Source organism: Macrotis lagotis, chromosome X (assembly GCF_037893015.1).
Source record: "Macrotis lagotis isolate mMagLag1 chromosome X, bilby.v1.9.chrom.fasta, whole genome shotgun sequence".
Lineage (NCBI taxonomy): Eukaryota > Metazoa > Chordata > Mammalia > Peramelemorphia > Peramelidae > Macrotis > Macrotis lagotis.
The window spans coordinates 122,834,301-122,852,814 of record NC_133666.1 but is presented as its reverse complement, the minus strand read 5'-3'; the positions used below and the strand labels follow the sequence as shown (position 1 = coordinate 122,852,814).

At 36.5% G+C, this 18,514-nt stretch overlaps 1 protein-coding gene across 3 annotated transcripts in view; it reads right to left on the bottom strand.

Annotated features, from left to right (window-relative positions):
* VPS35L (VPS35 endosomal protein sorting factor like) overlaps positions 1-18,514 on the bottom strand; it is a 126,967-nt gene that overhangs the window by 44,524 nt on the left and 63,929 nt on the right. For 2 of the 3 annotated variants that reach the window (XM_074205291.1, XM_074205294.1), the window contains 3 exons: positions 10,112-10,197; positions 8,598-8,678; positions 6,703-6,766 (listed from right to left, as the gene is read on the bottom strand). In XM_074205291.1, the coding sequence (XP_074061392.1) occupies positions 6,703-6,766; positions 8,598-8,678; positions 10,112-10,197 (231 nt within the window). The remainder of the gene's footprint in view (positions 1-6,702; positions 6,767-8,597; positions 8,679-10,111; positions 10,198-18,514) is intronic. The other variant, XM_074205292.1, reaches the window with a different exon arrangement.

Sequence of the window (18,514 nt, the reverse complement as noted above, 5' to 3'; positions counted from 1 at the left end):
TAACCTGGAAAAGAGCAGAAAGGCTCTGCTCCCCAGGGTCGAAGGGGTGGACAGCCAGAGAGGTGGCCTGCCGGAGCCAAAGAACTTCAGCCTCCGGGAGGCAGCCCTAGGGCACTAGGAGCCCCAGCTCACAGGAGCGGGAGAGTTTCCCGAGCTACACCCCAGGGAGCACCAGGCACAAATTGGGGAAACAGCTGGGGAACCTCTGCCAGAGCAAACCCAGCCCTCAGGGCACACAAAGAACAGCATGGCCAGCTCCAGTTCCAGGAAACAGCAGGTGGAGCCAGTAAGCAAGAGCCCCCAGGGCATGAGCCCATTGAACCTAAGGAGGGGAGTGAAGAGAGACTGCAGAGCTCTGCCCCTGGGACAGGACTCTGGGGCTCTGACCACATTCAGATCCTGATGGTAGTCTAGGCCCTCCCCATAGAACGGCAGGGGTACCCTCCATCTCAGCCCCATGGCAGAAGGGGGCACATATTCACAGACCAGGAAGGAGGACAGAACCTCACAAACTGAGACCCTTGTGGGAGCGTCCCAAAAGCTCAGGAAGCACCACAAAAACAGGCTTAGGCTGGGAAAATGAGCAAGAAGAGAAAAAAGAGGAACACCACTGAGAAATATTTTGAATACGAGTCCAAGAAGGATCAAAATACTCAATCTGAAGATGAGGAAGCACAAGCTCCTGCATCTAAAGACTCCAAGAAAAACAGAAATTGGGCTCAGGCTATGACAGAGCTCAAAAAAGAATTTGGAAATCAAATGAGGGTGTTAGAAGGAAAACTGGGAAAAGAAATGAGAGAGATGCAGGAGAAACATGTAAATGAAGTCAGCAGCTTAGTCAAGGAAATCCAAAAAAATGCTGAAGAAAATAGCATGCTAAAAACCAGCTTAAGTCAAATGGATAAAACAGTTCAAAAAGTTATTGAGAAGAATGCTTTAAAAAGCAAAATTGGCCAGATGGAAAAAGAGATAAGAAAACTCTTTGAGGAGAAGAAATCCTTCAGACAAAGAATAGAACTCAGAGAGATTGATGAATTTATGAGAAACCAAGACTCAATACTTCAAAACTAAAAAAAATGAAAAATTAGAAGAAAATGTGAAACATCTCATTGAAAAAACAACTGATATGAAAAACAGACTTAGGAAAGATAATTTAAAAATTACTGGAATACCTGAAAGTCATGATCAGGAAAAGAGCCTTGACATCATTTTCAAAAAATTACTACAGGAAAATTGCCCTGATATCCTAGAAGAAGAGGGCAAAATAGAAATGGAGAGAATCCACCGATCCCCCCAAGAAAGAGATGCCAAAAAACCAACCCCCAGGAATATTATAGCCAAGTTCCAGAACTCCCAAGTCAAAGACAAAATATTACAAGCAGCCAGAAGGACACAGTTCAAATACCATGGAGCTGCAGTCAGGATCACACAGGACTTAGCAGCAACTACACTGGAGGCTCGTAGGGCTTGGAATATAATATACTGGAAGGCAAAAGAGCTTAGAATGCAACCGAGAATCAACTACCCAGCAAGGCTGAATGTCCTCTTCCAGGGAAAAAGATGGACTTTCAATGAACCAGGGGAATCTCAAATGTTCCTGTTGGAATGGCCAGAGCTGAAAAGAAGGTTTGATCTTCAGATACAGGACTCAGGTGAAGCATGGAGATTGGAGGAGAGGGGGAAAATATGAGGGACTTGATGATGAACTGCATGTATTCCTGCATAGAAAAATGACACTGATAATACTCATATGAACCTTCTCAGTTAATAGAGCAGGTAGAGGGAGCTTTTATAGTCGAAGCACAGGAGAAAGCTAAATTTGAAGATAAAATAGGGTGTAAAAATGGAGTCAATAGAAAAAAAGGGAAATGTAATGGGAGAAAAAGGAGAGGAGGAATAGACCAAGATATTTCATATAATAAGATTTTTCTTCATTACAATGAGCTATTGCAATGATATGGAAGGGGGGAAGGCAAGGGGGAATGAGGGAATCTTTGCTCTCATCAGAGGTGGTTAGGAGAGGAAACGGCATATAAACTCAATGGGGTATAGGCATCTGGAGTAAGAAGGGGGGGACAGGGGGAAGGGGGGTGATGTGAGTGATGGAGGAGAGGATGGACCATGGAGGGGGGAGGAAGTGGTCAGATATAACACATTTTCTTTTTTACTTCTTGCAAGGGGCTGGAATTGGAAGGCCTGTCCGGGACCATAGGGCCAGGTGGATGCTGGGCCTAAGGGGTGGTATGGGGGCTCAGGGCCTCTTGGTCTCAGAGCTGGGGATCTGTCTACTGCGTCATTCAGGTACCCTACAGTGGAGTCAGAGTGAAAGGAGAGAGAAAATATAGTATATGGTAGTAGAGAGATATGAAAGGAGGGAGTTGTGATTAGCAAAGGCAACGGTAGAAAAATATGGAAGAAACTTTTACCATGGACTTACCATAAAGAACGTGATCCACCTGCGACAGAGTTGGTGTTGGAACAAAGACTCAAGCACATTTTTTATTATTATTTTGGGGGGGGTGCAGGGGGGCTGGGTGGCCTGCCTGGGGCCGCATAGCAGGGTGATTGTTGGGTGTCTGAGGCCGGATTTGGACCCAGGTTCTCCTGGCTCAAGGGCCAATGCTCTGTCCGCCACCCAGCCACCCCTACTATTATTACTATTTTATTTTATTTTGGGTCTTTTTTCTCTTTTTTTTGGTTTTTGCAGGTCAGTGGGGTTTGGGTGGCTTGCATGTCACACAGCTGGGTGATTGTTGGGTGTACGGGGCCGGATGTGGGCTTGGGTGCTCATGGCTCCAGGGCTGGTGCTCCGTCCATTGTCCACCTGGACATACCTACAATTATTACTATTATTTTTTTTAATTTTAATTTTTTTCTCTCCCCTTTGCTTTATCATTCAAGAAAGTCTATATTTATGGGGGAGGGGGTATTTCATTTACTCTTAAACAAGAATATTTTATTAATGTATATAAAAAACATTACTTGTACAAAATGAAAATAAATATTAAATTAGAAATTTATGCTAAAAGAAAGGTGAAGAAGGGGCTCATAAAAAGGAAGAGTAAAGTAAAAGTAAAGGTAAAGTTGTAAAAGTTAAAAAAAAATAAATTGTCCCTATTATAGGGAAGATAAATTATAAAGTTTTGCAATAATCCAGACTTGAGTAATGAGTAATTGGACTATGGTGTTAATACTGAGTAGAGAAGAAGAAAAAATTGTAGAAATATTAAAAAAGAAAGAATTTATAGGATTTGATGAGAATGAATATAAGGAATCAAGGAAAGGGAAGTCAAAAATAAACCTAAAGATTTTGAGCCAGAGAAACTAAAAGACTAATACTGCTTTTGACAGAAATAGGGAAACTGGGAAGGCTAGCCAAATTCTTTTTTTTTTTTTTTGCAAGGCAAATAGGGTTAAGTGGCTTGCCCAAGGCCACACAGCTAGGTTATTATTGTCTGAGACCGGACTTGAACCCAGGTACTCCTGACTCCAGGACCACTGCTTTATCCACTGTGCTACCTAGCTGCCCCAGACAAATTCGTGACAAAAAAATCCTGTTATTAACCTATTTCTCATACTATGGCTAATTAAAATAAAAATTTCTATATTTTTCAATGTTCAGTATAGAATGATCATATTGCTAGAAAGTGTAATTGCTTTCTGAGAGGCAAACCAAAGTTTCTCATTAAGCAGCATCTAGAACAGTATATCTAAGATCTAATACAATTCTCTGCACACCCCCCGGGCTTCTTATAATCATAATGAAAATGATGACATACTGCCATGATAAGCAATGTATGAGAAAAACTTCAGAGACATTAGCATAATTATCCCTAAGGCATATCAATTAAATTTCACAAGATATATTTCCTAGGATGAGATTGACTTTTTTCTATGTTCCTTCTTACTTGAGCCACAAAACTTGAAAAAAATTGGCACTTTTATATTTTAACAAGAATAAGGATCCTAAATTTGGAATCTATGAACTTAAAAAAATGTTTTGACATGTTTATTTCTTTTTTTAATGCTATTTTATTTTTTCCTATTACATACAAAGATAGTTTTCAGCATTCATCTTTTTGTAAACTTTTGAGCTCCACATTTTTCTACCTACCTGTCCTCCTCCCCACCCATGACAGTCAGTAATCTGATATAGGTAATGCATATACAATCATATTTAATGTATTTCCATATCGATGATGATATTTATCCTTTGTTTATGAAGAAGACCATGACATCAGAGAGGTGATGCTATGACAAGCAAATAAATTGGATTTGAGTGAGGAGGTGCTGTGCTAAGTTAACAGCCTCACTTACTCCTCCATAGTTATCAGGGTCCAGTAGGCAGATATGAATCAGGATGACCCTAGAAGTGAGACAATCATTGTTAACTGGCTTGGCCAAGGTCATACAGCTGTCAAGTGTCAGGTGTCTGAGACTGGATTTGAACTCACTTCCTCCTAACACCAAGGCCAGTGCTAGATCTTGGCTATCTTCCCTAGCTTTTCATGAATCATGTGGTGAAAAAAAAATTATAACTAAAGGGGGAAAACCATAAGAGAGGAAAAAAACAGAAAACAAGCTTTTAAAAATGAAAATAGCATGTTTTGGTTTTCATTCAGACTCCATAGCTTTTTCTCTGGCTGTCTTTTAGAATTACCCTTGACCAATGAACTACTGAGAGGAATTAAATCCTAGAGAAGTATATTTCAATAATAATGTTTTATGCTTTTAAAAAAACATTTTGAACTTGGTTGGGAGTACATGAACCTTACTCTTATTGAAACTGGCTCAAAGAAGGAATAACATACACATTCACTATCTAACCTTACATGAAAGTTGGAGAGTTAGGGGAAGTGGGGCTGATAGAAGGAAAGGTAGATTTGGGGAGATACTAGTCAGAAGTACAACACTTTTAAGTATATTCAGGGTGAAAGAAAAGTGAGAGGAAGAATGACAAGGGCAAATAGGATGGAGGGAAATACCAAGTAATCATAACTGTGAAAACATTTTACAGAAAGTTTTTCTGGTTAATGGCATCATTTCTCAAATATACAAAAAAACTGAGTCAAATATGTAAAAAGAAGAACCATTCCCCAACTGAGAAATGGTCAAAGAATATGTAAGCAGTTTTCAGATGAAGTAATCAAAAGTATACATAGGCATATGAAAAAATGCTCCAAAAATAACTGCTGATTAGAAAAATGCAAATTAAAGCAACTCAGAGGTATCACTTATAATTATACTTATAAGATTGGCTAATATGACAGAAAAGGCAAATGAAAAGTGTTGGAAGGGATATGGGAAAACTGAGACACTAATACATTCTTGGTGGAGTTATGAAGTCAGTCAACCATAGAGCAATTTTGAGGCGGCTAGGTGGTGCAGTGGATAAAGCACCGGCCCTGGAGTCAGGAGTACCTGGGTTCAAATCAGGTCTCAGACACTTAATAATTACCCAGCTGTGTGGTCTTGGCCAAGCCCCTTAACCCCATTGCCTGGCACAAACCTAAAAAAAAAAACCAAAACAAAACCATAGAGCAATTTGGAATTATGCCTAAAGGGCTATAAAACTGTACATACCCTTTGACCTGGCATTACCATTACTAGGTCTGTATCCCAATGAGATAACAAACAAAAAGGAAAAGATTCTATGTACAAAAATATTTATAGCAGCTCTTTTAGTGGTGACAAAGAATTCGAAATTTTGGGGATGTCCATCAATTAGGGAATAGTTAAATAAGGTATAGTTTATGATTGTGGTAGAACACTACTTTGCTTTAAGAAATAATAAACAGAATTCTCTCAAAAAAACCTGGAAAGAGATGAACTAATAAAAAGTGAAATGAGGAACCTGGAGGATATCATACACAGTAGCAACAATATTATATGATGATAAATTGTGAATGACAATTCTTTAATTCAGCAAGAAAATTCTGCAGGATCTATGATGAAAATTCTATCCATCTCCAAAGGAAAACACTGATGGAATCTGAATGTAAACTAAAGTATACATTTTTAAATTTTGTTATTTTTCCTGCTTTCTCTTTCACAATATGACTAAAAATGGAAATATGTTTTTCTTGAATACACATGTATAACCTATATTAAATTGCTTGTCCTCTCAATGATTTAGCTGGAGAAAAAAACAAAACATTAAATTTAAAAACATTCTGAGAAGGAGTCCGTATGCTTCACTAGGCAAAAGGGTCTATGACACAAAAATGTTTTGTTGTTTTTCAGTTGTGTCAGACGCTTCATGACTCCATTTGGGTTATTCTTGGCAAAGATATGGGAGTAGTCTGTTATTTTCATCTCCAGCTCATTATACAGATGAAAAAACTGAGGAAGAGAGAGTGAAGTGACTTGTGCGGGGTCACACAATCTGTCTGAGGCCAAGTTTGAACTCAGGTCCTACAGATTTCAGATGACTCAACAGATAAGAGGTCTGGTTTAGATTCAGGAAGACCTTAGTTCAAATATGATGACAAGATATTTAAAACTGATTAAGGCATTTTCTAAATAATTCCAACAAAAATACAAAGAAACTTTCCTTTTAAACAAATTTAACCAGAAAACAGAAAGTTATTTTATCTGAAGATATATTCAAATATAAATGTATATGCTAATATATAAACACACAAACACATAAACACGTTCTTTTCAAAGGTACTAAAAACTTCTACTTACCCCACCACTTACCATTTTTATAAATCCATTAATTAAAACTGCCAACATTCTCTTTTCATCCTCAAGGGTGAGTGCACTGTAAACAATAAATTTACATTTACTGTCCATGGAAACAATTCATTTTCTAGAGCAAATATTTAAAAATTAAGTAACATGGCTATAAAAAAATTTAACTGGTTTTTAAATCACAAGCTAGACATTTTTGTCTTCTATTTAATTGAAGATAATTTTACTAATGTCTTTCACCTTTCTCAAATGACATTACATTTATTGGTAAGCCTTTGTTAATATAAAATTTATGCAACAAGAAGCATTCTTTAAAATGTAATTGCTATAAAAAAGTAGTTCAAAAAACTATGAATCAAGATGGTCTATTTTAACTATATATAATATACATACAGACATATTTAGATTCCTTTCAAGTTATATATCATATATATTTATATTTGTACATATATATTGATCTATAGATCAATCCATAAATATCTATCTATAAGCTTGAGGGAGAAAAAAAAATAAAATTGAGGAGGGGGGGAGATATTTAAACCCTTATTTAAGCCACTAAACCCCTACTTAAGTCCCTAAATAAAGAGAAGAAGAAAAATTTTTTAAATTTAGAGCAAAAAAATTTTTTCCCCAATGTTATTTTGTTGCTTCATTTTTCCTTCCACCTACTCACCTCCAACCCCTACAGCTTCAATATTTCTCTTGCTGATTCTCTTTTTCTCACTTACTATGTAATTCCTGCTTCCATTTTTCTCCATAGTGAATGCTATCAATATTCTGAATAGTAATACTATATGATTTGGAAGGTACTAAAAGTCAGGAATGTGCAGCTGTCTCTAAAACAGCCAAACTTTGGTTGATTCACTTTGATTGAGGCACATGACAATAAATCAGCCAGTTTTTATACCTGGACTCATATCAGTTTTCAGTGATTATATTTTTATGATTTAGGAATCTTGGGGAATCAGAACTTTAGATTCCCTTCTTCCCCCTTAAAAGAACCTGCCTACTAAAAGAAAAAGGAAAATTGTAGAAGTGAACATTTGGCCCTTTTCATAGAATTCTGAAAGGATTCTGACCCCCCAAGAGCAATGAAAGCAGCTCTTTCAGACTCCAATCTAGACAATCTAGAGAACAAAGCTGTCCTTCACTTGAACAATTTCAATATTTTGTCTGAATATGAAATAATTAGCTGGTAATGAGTTTTAATTAAAATGATATATTATCAGAGCAACTAGGTGGTGCAGTTGATAGGGCTCTGTCCCTGGAGTCAGGAGGACCTGAGTTCAAATTCAGCCTCAGACACTTAATAATTACCTAGCTGTGTGATCTTGGGCAAATCAATTAATCCCATTGCCTTGCAAAAACTAAAAAAAAAAAAGAAAACAAAAAGATACAAAAAACATGATATATTATCTGATAAATGTACTACCTGCTGTTATGAGAAGACTCAAAGGCTTTTTTGTCTCAGTTCATTGAAAAAGGGTTTTTTTAATCACTTAAAAAGCCATCTGCTACTTCCTTTCTGTCTTTCATTTATCAAAAGATTATCTATTGAATTCCCATTAGAAAAGTAACAAAATATCATTGTTAATGAGAATCTTAGCGGGCTAAACAAAGTTAGAATACATGAAAATAGTCAGAGAAGGGGCAGCTAGCTATGTGGTGCAGTAGTTACAGTACTGACTCTGGAGTCAGGAGGAGCTAAATTCAAATCTGGACTCAGACATTAGCTGTGAAACCCTGGGCAAGTCACTTAACCCCATTGCCTTGGAAAAACCAAAAATACAGTCAGATTTGGATTTTAAACCAATAATTTTCTGGCATGAACTCTTGGGATTTCTGATCCAACATTTACCACATGAGATCTCAATGGTTCACAGATATCAATGGGATCTTACTTCACAGAGTCATGCATTGTCTTGCAAACATGCAGTAAAGCATTCAGGATGACAGGGTCCTTGGTAGGCTCTTTCTGATGCCTAAAAAACATTTAAAGATAGAGGGTAAAAGCTAGAGAGTACTGGAATTTTCTAGCACAATTAAAAAAAGCATAATGCCAGACCAAAAAACTCAACCCAAAACAAAACCTCATATATTTATAAAAGGGGAATTTTTATCTAATCTGCATCAGAAACAGATCAGTTCACTTGTTGTTTGTTGTTGTTTTGGGGCTTTTTTTCAAGTAACAAGTTTCCAACTTCATATATACTGAAAATTTGAAAACAGTAAGAATGCATTAAAAATCAACTCTTTAAATATAATGCCAATATGTTCTAGAGTATCCTAAACATACTTTCTTTGTATTTTACTACCAAGTAAAAGCATAATTTAGAACTACATAATGAATAATAAGGAATAAATTATTGTAGCAATTATTCATATTCTTCCCTAATCATACTGAGTAGATTATTCCCTCAAGAGTTAACATTCCTAGTGAAGTCCTCTCAGGGTGAAAAATCATTAAAACAAAGACAGACTATTACCCTTAAACTATGGCATTCCCACTCAGACACCCTCCCGATTCTGCTAGGGAGTGAAACAGTGGACTATTTCCAGAAATACCTTGCATTGATTCTGTTAGATAGTAAAGTTCCTTAGAAGACATTGCATATTCAGACATTAATTCATTTAACAGAAGGTCAGTAGAAATTTTCTGATACCCTCGCCATTTAGATGGTGAGGTAATATTTTATGAAAACCTTTTATTCTACTCTTTGTTACTGGGTAGATTTTTCATGGAAAGATTATAATTCTGAAAACCTTAACCAACCAGGCTGGAAGAGAGGGGGTTAGGGAGGGGTTAATCATGCTAGGCCATATAATCTTGCTTAACTGTTATCTCAGGGCATCTCCTTGATCTTCACTACCTTTGCGAGACTTGAGGGTGCCCTCTTCTTGAGAAAAGCCAAAATAAATTTTCTGTTTTGCTCAGAGGAGTCTCTATATTTTTTAAGTGGATTTTTATGCCACACAATATAAAACATGTATTCTGTAAATAAAGCACCAAACAATAGTGTAAATTCTGCCACAACCTCAAAAAAAATCATTAATTTTTGAGAACAGAATCTGCTCACTGAATAATAAGAATAATTACTTAAAGGTTCTCTTACAGGAGCTTCCGGAGGTAATAGAAAATAATGAATTTAAGTTCATAATATACATGGTGCTTCCAAAGTATTAAGGAGAGTTTTCATTTTAAAAACAAGTTAACTCAGAAATGTATAATTAATAATTATCCAAATATGCTATTGTTTAATTTTCCCATTTGTTTCATATTCTATCACAGTAGAGCTATGAAAAATAACTTATTTTATCTTATTATAATTGAATATAAAGAATATATAAATGCAAAGGGTCTACAAAGTAAATTTTTTTCTCATCACATTTGTCTCAAAAATGCTTTCAAACTTACTTAATAAACGCTTCCATAATGCACTTGCAAACCTCCACCCGGACATTCTCTTTTTGGAACATATCCAGAAATGGTAAAAATTTCTCCTAAAAATAACCAAGCACATCTAATTAATATGGATTACTGGAAAGAAGTTGTAGAAAATTCTCTGAGGATTAAAACAACAGAGAAATTCCTATCCATTCATAATGGCCCCTTGAGTATTCTTGTCTGAAAGGAAAAATCTATAAATCACTCTTTCCAAAACTGTGCTGAAGAGAATTCTAATGTTCTATTCAATGTAAATAAAGATTGTATGTGAAAATTCAACTATCAATGACATTTTTCACTTTAAACAGCTGTTCTCAAATTTTTTGTACTACTAACCCCTTTGTCAATCAGGTAAAGCCAACAGACCCTTTCTCTGAGGAATATTTTTAAATAAACAAAATACAATACATGGGATTACAAAAGGAAATCAATTAATTATATTGAAATAGTTCCTCTCAGCAATTCAGAGAATAGGACAAGCTAGGAGACTAACTATGGACAAATCTATCCCCATCCAGGGGAAGAAAAACAAGACAAAAACCAAAAAACCTTCCAGAATCTGAATGAACACTACATTCACTTATTAAAAATTTCTCATGTATTTCTTTCCTATATCACAGTTTTCTTTCTTTTCCCTTAATCCTAATTCCTCACTCAGAAAATAACTGACCAGGAAGGATAATGATCATTGTTGGAAGGGATGTGGGAAATCTGGGACACTATTACACTGTTGGTGGAGCTGTGAACTCATCCAACCCTTCTGGAGAGCTATGTGGAACTATGCCCAAAGGGCAACAAAAATGTGCATACCCTTTGACCCAGCAATACCACTACTGGGTCTATACCCTGAAGAGATGAGGAAAAAGGGTAAAAACATTACTTGTACAAAAATATTTATAGCAGCCCTGTTTGTGGTGGCAAAGAATTGGAAATCCAGTAAATGTCCTTCAATTGGGGAATGGCTTAGCAAACTGTGGTATATGTATGTCATGGAACACTATTGTTCTATTAGAAACCAGGAGGGAACAGGATTTCAGGGAAACTTGGAGGGATTTGCATGAACTGATGCTGAGTGAGATGAGCAGAACCAGAAAAACACTGTACACCCTAACAGCAACATGGGAGTGATGTTCAACCTTGAAGGACTTGCTCATTCCATCAGTGCAACAACCAGGAACAATTTTGAGCTGTCTGCAAAGGAGAGTGCCATCTGTATCCAGATAAGGAGCTGTGGAGTTTGAAGTGCAAGGACTATTCCCTTTAATTTAGAAAAAAAACCAGATAGCTTATTGTCTGATCTTGTTACCTCTTAGACTTCTCTTCTCTTTAAGGATATGATTTCTCTCTCATCACACCCAATTTGGATCAAGGTACAACATGGAAACAAAGTAAAGACTGACAGAGTGCTTTCTGTGGGGGTGGGGGGTGGGGGGAGGGAAGCAAGATTGGGGGAAAATTTTAAAACTCAAATAATATCTTTAATAAAAATAAATTTAAAAAAAGAAAATAACTGATCTATAAGCATGTCAAACAAAAATGTGCAAGTGCAATATTCACCAGACTGTTCACAGCTAAGGGAGGGGGATGAGAAGGGAGGGTGGAAGGAAATTATATAATTTCAAAATATGCATATGTATGTGGATGAACACTGAAAAACTTTCATAACATGAAATTGGAAAAATAAAATAAAATATCAATTTAAAAAAAGTTTGGGGCAGCTAGGTGGTGCAATGGACAGAGCACTGGCCCTGGAGTTAGGAGGACCTGAGTTCAAATCCCACCTCAGGCACTTTGCCTAGCTATGTGACCTTGGGCAAGTCACTTAACCACATTGCCTGAAATAAATAAAATTTAAAAAAAAAGAAAAAAGTTCACAGACCCTAGGTTAAGAACCCTCTTCTAAAGTATTAAATGTGAAATTATTTACCACCAAAAATACTATTAGTACAGCAATTTATCACTTTGGAAATAGGCTTTAGGGGCAGCTAGGTGGCACAGTGGATGGAACACTGGCCTTGGAGTCAGGAGTACCTGAGTTCAAATCCAGCTTCAGACACTTGGTAATTGCCTAGCTGTGTGGCCTTGGGCAGGCCATTTCACCCCATTTGCCTTGCAAAAACTAAAAGAAATAGGCTTTGACTATGCTGACTGGATCCTCTACAAACTGATGTCATTCAATCTCAACCAGGTTCTCAATGCTTGTTGCACATCAATCCCTTTATTCTTTGATTGACTCTATTATACTCTCAACAGGGACCATTCCATGACTTCTCTCAAACCACTTTATTATGCTATCTCTTCTCCCTCAAAGCAGTTGATCTCAACTCCTACTTCACTGAGAAAAAAAATGGCCATTAGTCATGAGTTCACTTTTTTTTCCCCAATTCTATATCTCCAAACCTTTAATTATCACATTCTAGTCCTTCCTCTTTTGCTCCAGTCCCTTGACCATACTAATGCTGTGTTAGTGCCCTGGGTCCCATTCATTCTTGTCTCCTCCAGGACCATGCTTGTCAATCCTTCATATACTCATTCTCATCCTCTTATTCTCAAGCTTTTCCTTATCCACCATCTCCTCCACTGTTTTTAGGTAACATTCTCCTCATTAAGAAACTTTCACTTCACTCTGCTATCCTCTAAGGTCCATATCATGTCCTGTATCACTCTTCCTTTGTAATGTACAACTGCTGGAAAAAGTCATCCATAATCATTATATCTTCTTCCTCTCCTCCCAACTCACTTCTCATCCTATAGGAATTCTTCTGTTCCTAAATCAGGAATGAAACTGCTCTATCCATGGATACCTACAATTTTATATCCAATGGCCAATTCTGTCTTTAGATTTCTTAATCTCCCTGCATTTACAGACATGCCTCTTTCTTCTCTTGGATTTCATGACACTGCTTTTTCCTTGACTTTCCTCCCCCATCTGCTTTGTGGGATGTCCATGTCCTATTCACTACGTGAATGTACCCCAGAGTTCTGTGTTGGCCCATCTTCTTTATCATGCTAATTACATATAATTCCCATAGGTTTACCTTGTTCAATTGTTTTTCAATCATGTCCAACTCTTGAAGACCCCAATTAGACCACCCACATACTGAGGTGGTTTGTCATTTCCTTCTCCATCTCACTTTGCAGATGAGAAAATTGAGACAAATAGGGTGAAGTAGAAGACTTGCCCAGGATGAAATAGTAAGAACCTTGGCCAGATCTACCTAAGAAGATATCTTCCTGATTCCAGGAATAGCTCTCTATCCACTGCAATACCTAGCTTCCCTTGGATTCACTTTTCCTTATTTAGATGATTCTAAAACCTACATGTCCAACTCTCAACTCTCAACTCTAGATCCACAACCCAATCACATTCTGGACATTTCCAACTATATATCTCATTGCATCTCAAATTCAACATGTACAAAAGAGAACTTATTATCTTTCCCTTTTCATCCATCTTTACCAATTCTATTCATGTTGCAGAAGGAAGTCAAATACACTGATAAAGTCAGTGAGAAATTTATCTTATCTAATTTCAGCTAAGTCCTCATTCTCACTAATGGCTGTTTCAACCAATTTTTTTATTCAAGTTTTTTATAGGAGTCTCTTCCCTATCCTTCTCATCATCTTACCTAACAATTTACAAAGAAAATAGCCATTCACCTCTAGTATTCTTTTTTCCCATCAGCAGCATCAGCAGCATCATTATCATTCTCCTCATTCATTTTTCTCTCCTCTCTTTCAGGCTCTGATGGTAAAGTAGCTTTTCTTTTACCCAAGACCAATCCTTCTCCATGTGCTGTTGATCCAATCCTCCCCCATTTTCTCTAGAAGATTACCCCTATTCTTATACACTCAACCTTCAACTTTTCAGAAGCTCCCTATTGCCTCCGAGATAATATTCAAATGCCTATATTTAGCATTTAAAGTCATTTAAAATTTGGCTTCAGATATTTTTATATTTCTCTCCTTATTGTTCTGTATATTTCAGACAACTGGTCTGTTACCCAAGACAACCCCCTTCTATACACAAGTTATCCTCCACTTCTGCCTCTTAAAAGCCCTCTCTGCTATCAAGACATAGCTCATCTGCCACCTCTTAAAAACTAAAGGACTAAGGGGTGGCTAGGTGGCGCAGTGGATAAAGCACCAGCCCTGGAGACAGGAGTTACCTGGGTTCAAATGCGGTCTCAGACACTTAATAATTACCTAGCTGTGTGGCCTTGCACAAGCCATTTAACCCCATTTGCCTTGCAAAAAACCTAAAAAAAAAAACTCAAGGACTTGATTAATCCCTCAAATTATTAGCACATCCCACTGGAAAAATTATTGTTTTTTACTTTCTATAAAATTTCTAATTGCACATTACTCCTGAACCAACAGAAAAGAAAGCTCCCTACCCATAGTTGGTGCTTAATAAGTTGTTGTTAAATTGAATTGCTCTAATTTGGTCCAGAATTTCCAAGGAGGCTATCCCACAAACCAGACGAGTATTTGTGTGTTTGGGCAATATTTTTTCAAGCCTCCAAAAGTTTTAAATGATCAAAATCATTGAGGAAACATTGGTCTAAATAGTCTCTCAAAATTCTTTATGACTTTGTGATTATATGAAAAGCTACCATATTTCCCCATGTATAAGATGTGCCCTTTTTTGAAAAATTTGGGCTCTAAAAACTGGGAGGGTCCTATTCAGTGGTTGTAGATTTTTTTACTTGCATTTCCCACTTTTTTGCACTTCTTGTCTTTGTGCTCATTGTTCTGTATTTGTTACCATATATTAGGTGACATTTTGTCACATTCTGCCCAGAAATGGCTCAGAAAAGATTTTCGTACAGTGCTGAATTCAAGTTCAAAGTGATCCAGTTTGCAAAGGTGAAATCGTGCTGCTTAATGTCATTTTGATCCTCCTGCAACTGAGAAAAAAAAATCTGAGACTGGCTACAGGAAGAAGAAACCCTATTGAAACTGCCTTGGCAGAAAAAAGCCAGGAGAAGAAAGTCAGCCAAATGGCCTGATTTAGAGAAAGAACTGAAGAGATGGATTGAAGGGCAAAGGGCCATTGGAATTCCTGTGTCCACAAAGATGGTTCAGCAGGAGGCAAGAAGAATTGCTGATGAAAAAGAAGTAACTGATTTCAAAGGAGAACACAATTGGTGCTTCAGGTTCATGAAATGGAATGGACTAAGCATTTGTACATGCACCAGACTTGCCCAAAAGATGCCTGAAAGCTATGAACAGAAGGTCCTTGAATTTCATGATGAATAAAACTTGAGTTCAATAACTGTATGTAATACACTGTTTTCAAATCTGGGGCCCCAAAATTAAGATGTGTCTTATACATGGGGAAATATGGTGTTAATTTATTCTGATAGTCCAAGGTTTTATTCTTTCCCCCATTTCTAAATCATTCTTCATACAGATTCATCTTCCTGATGAATAGATCTTATTCTTTTTTTTAAAAAAATCATCAGGGATTCCCTATCATTGTTCAAAGTCCTTTACTTGGCATTGAAGATCTTGTAGAATTAAGACCCTATGCTTTTCCAACTTTATATATAATGCTACTTATCCCCATGTCCTTGTACCATTCAAGCAGTCTTATGGCATTCTCTGTATTTTCACAATGCCAGAATGTCCTTACTTATCCATCAATCCTTTAATCTTCATATGCTCTTTACACTGGGGGAAAAAAGGTATAACTGACTAAACATTAATAAACATTATATATACATATACTCTCAATTTCTTAATTGTCACACTTAAGTGGAGTTGTATAGTCAACTGGCTTGCACAGTTAGATTTCTTATTGAGTTAAAAGGGCATGGTGAGAGAAAACAAGATAGAGTGAAGTCACAAGGCATCCAGCCTCCGAATGTCTGAAAATTTCCAAAAAAAATAAGAAAAGCTATAATACAATTTTTAAAAAGATTACAGTATAAGAGAAACAAGGGGCAAAGAATACCAAGAAAAAAATGAATTCCAAAACAGTATTAAAAGTTACATTGGAAACATCACAAGAAATCCTGAAAGAGATGTGCAGATAAATAACAAACCCACTAACCAAAAATATGACAAAAGGAATAAAAGAATGAATTGAATGAGACTAAAAGTTCTCAAGGAGAAATGACAGAAAAAGTGGAAAAAGTTTAAAGGATTTAATTTCACTCAACTCAGAGGAAAATTAATACACTAGACTAAAGAATGTTAGATAACAGCTGAAATGGAAAAACAAGTTCAGAAAAAAAACTCATGGAAAAAGGTTTGGAGGCAAGGCAGGATAAAGTGACCGATTTGGACAGCAGATCAAGGAGAACATCAGATTTATTTGTGTCCTTGAAGACATCAAAAAGGAAGAAAATTTGATTGCTATATACTTTAGGAAATTATTCAATTTAACTTTCCTGGAGAGTTTTTAAAAATAACACTAAGGAATATGTACTGTACTTTGGAGTCTGTAGCCTAAAGAACAAACACGATGTGTCTCATGTTAGTGACTTGTAAAATGTCTTTGTCACAAGACAACAACATAACCTTGAAGAGAAACCTCATGTTTAAGAGAAAGTCCTAAAGTACCTATTCTTTCTTCTTCTGTTATATGAGACCTAGCATCAAGCTAAACACATTAATGGTTGTTGATTAATTCAGTCGTTCCATATTCTAGGGCTGGAGTTCTTGATCTTTGTGTCACTGACACAAATTTGATGGTAGACTTGGTGAAATCAATAGAAGCTTTTTAAAAAATATCATCTTTTTTCAAAGTTCAGATTTAAGGGGGCAGCTAGGTGGTGCAGTGGATAGAGCACCAGCCCTGGAGTCAGGAGGACCTGAGTTCAAATTCAGCCTCAGATACTTAATAATTGCCTGTGTGACCTTGGGCAAGTCACTTAACCCCATGGCCTTAAATAAAATTTAAAAAGAAAAAAGTTCGGATTTAAGATCTAAGAACTCTGATCATGACAAGTGACCAATCACAACTTCAGAGGCTCATGATGAAATATGCTATCCACCACCTCTAGATAGAAAGGTTAGACTCATAGTACAGATTTAAGCATTTTTTTGGACACAGCTAATGTAGGAATCTATTTTGCTTGACTACACATATTTGTAAAGGTCTTGTTTGTTCTTGCTTTTTCAGTGGATGGAGAGGAATGAAGGAAGAGAAAGATAATTCAAAACTAGAAATTAAAAAATTCAATTTTAAAAAATCCATAATTGAAGAAAATGTTGGATTTTTGTTACAGGTTTGTAAATATGAAGGTAACTTTTCCCCTTCCAACTTCATACACTATCCCACTCTCTTGAAATCTCTAAGAACCCATGTCCAATAGGAGACCTAACAGGTTAAGAATTCATATATCCAGGGAGGGAATTCCCCAAAACAACCAAAGATCAGGGAGATCAGCTGACAGTTTGGGGAAAAGTCACTTAAGAATAAAGGGAGCGGGCAGCTAGGTGGCGTAATGGATAAAGCACCGGCCCTGGAGTCAAGAGTACCTGGGTTCAAATCTACTCTCAGACACTTAATAATTACCTAGCTGTGTGGCCTTGCAAGCCACTTAACCCTGTTTGCCTTGCAAAAACCTAAAAAAAAAATAAAATAAAGGGAGCATTTTTCAAAACTTTCATGAACTGATACTGAGGGAGATAAGCAGAACCAAAAGAACATTGTACACCATAACAGCAACATGGGGTTGATGATCAACCCTAATGGACCTGCTCATTTCATCAGTGTAATAATCAGGGACAATTTCAGGTTATCTGCGATGGAGAATGCAATCTGTATCCAAAGAAAAAACTGTGGAGTTTAAACAAAGACCAAAGATTATTACCTTCAATTTTTTTTAAAAAAAGTTCTTATGTACTATATAATTTTGCTCTTTTATTTTTTATTCAAGGATATGATTTTTCTCTCAACACATTCAATTTTGATCAATGTATACAGCACGGAAAAAATATAAAGATTATCAGAGTGCAGGAAGGGAGGTTGGAGGAAAATTGTAAAATTCAAAATATTACAAAAAATGATAGGTAGAAACTACTATTGTATATAATTGGAAAACAAATAAAATATTTATATATATGTATATACATACACACACACACATACACACACACACATACACATATATATATGAGGGATGATGTTATAGTAAAATTCTGAGCAGACAGAAAACAGTATCAAACCTCTGGAAGGTATGGACACAAAAGAAAATGGAAGAAAAGCATAAACCAAAAGCAGGAAGAGATTGAAAAACAAGTTTTTCTTCTTTACCATTTTTGCCTAGTGTTGGATCTAAATAGGTAAATTCCAATATGCGGCTTTCCTGCAAATAACATGATAACTGGATTCATTTAGTCAATTATAACCAAAGTAAA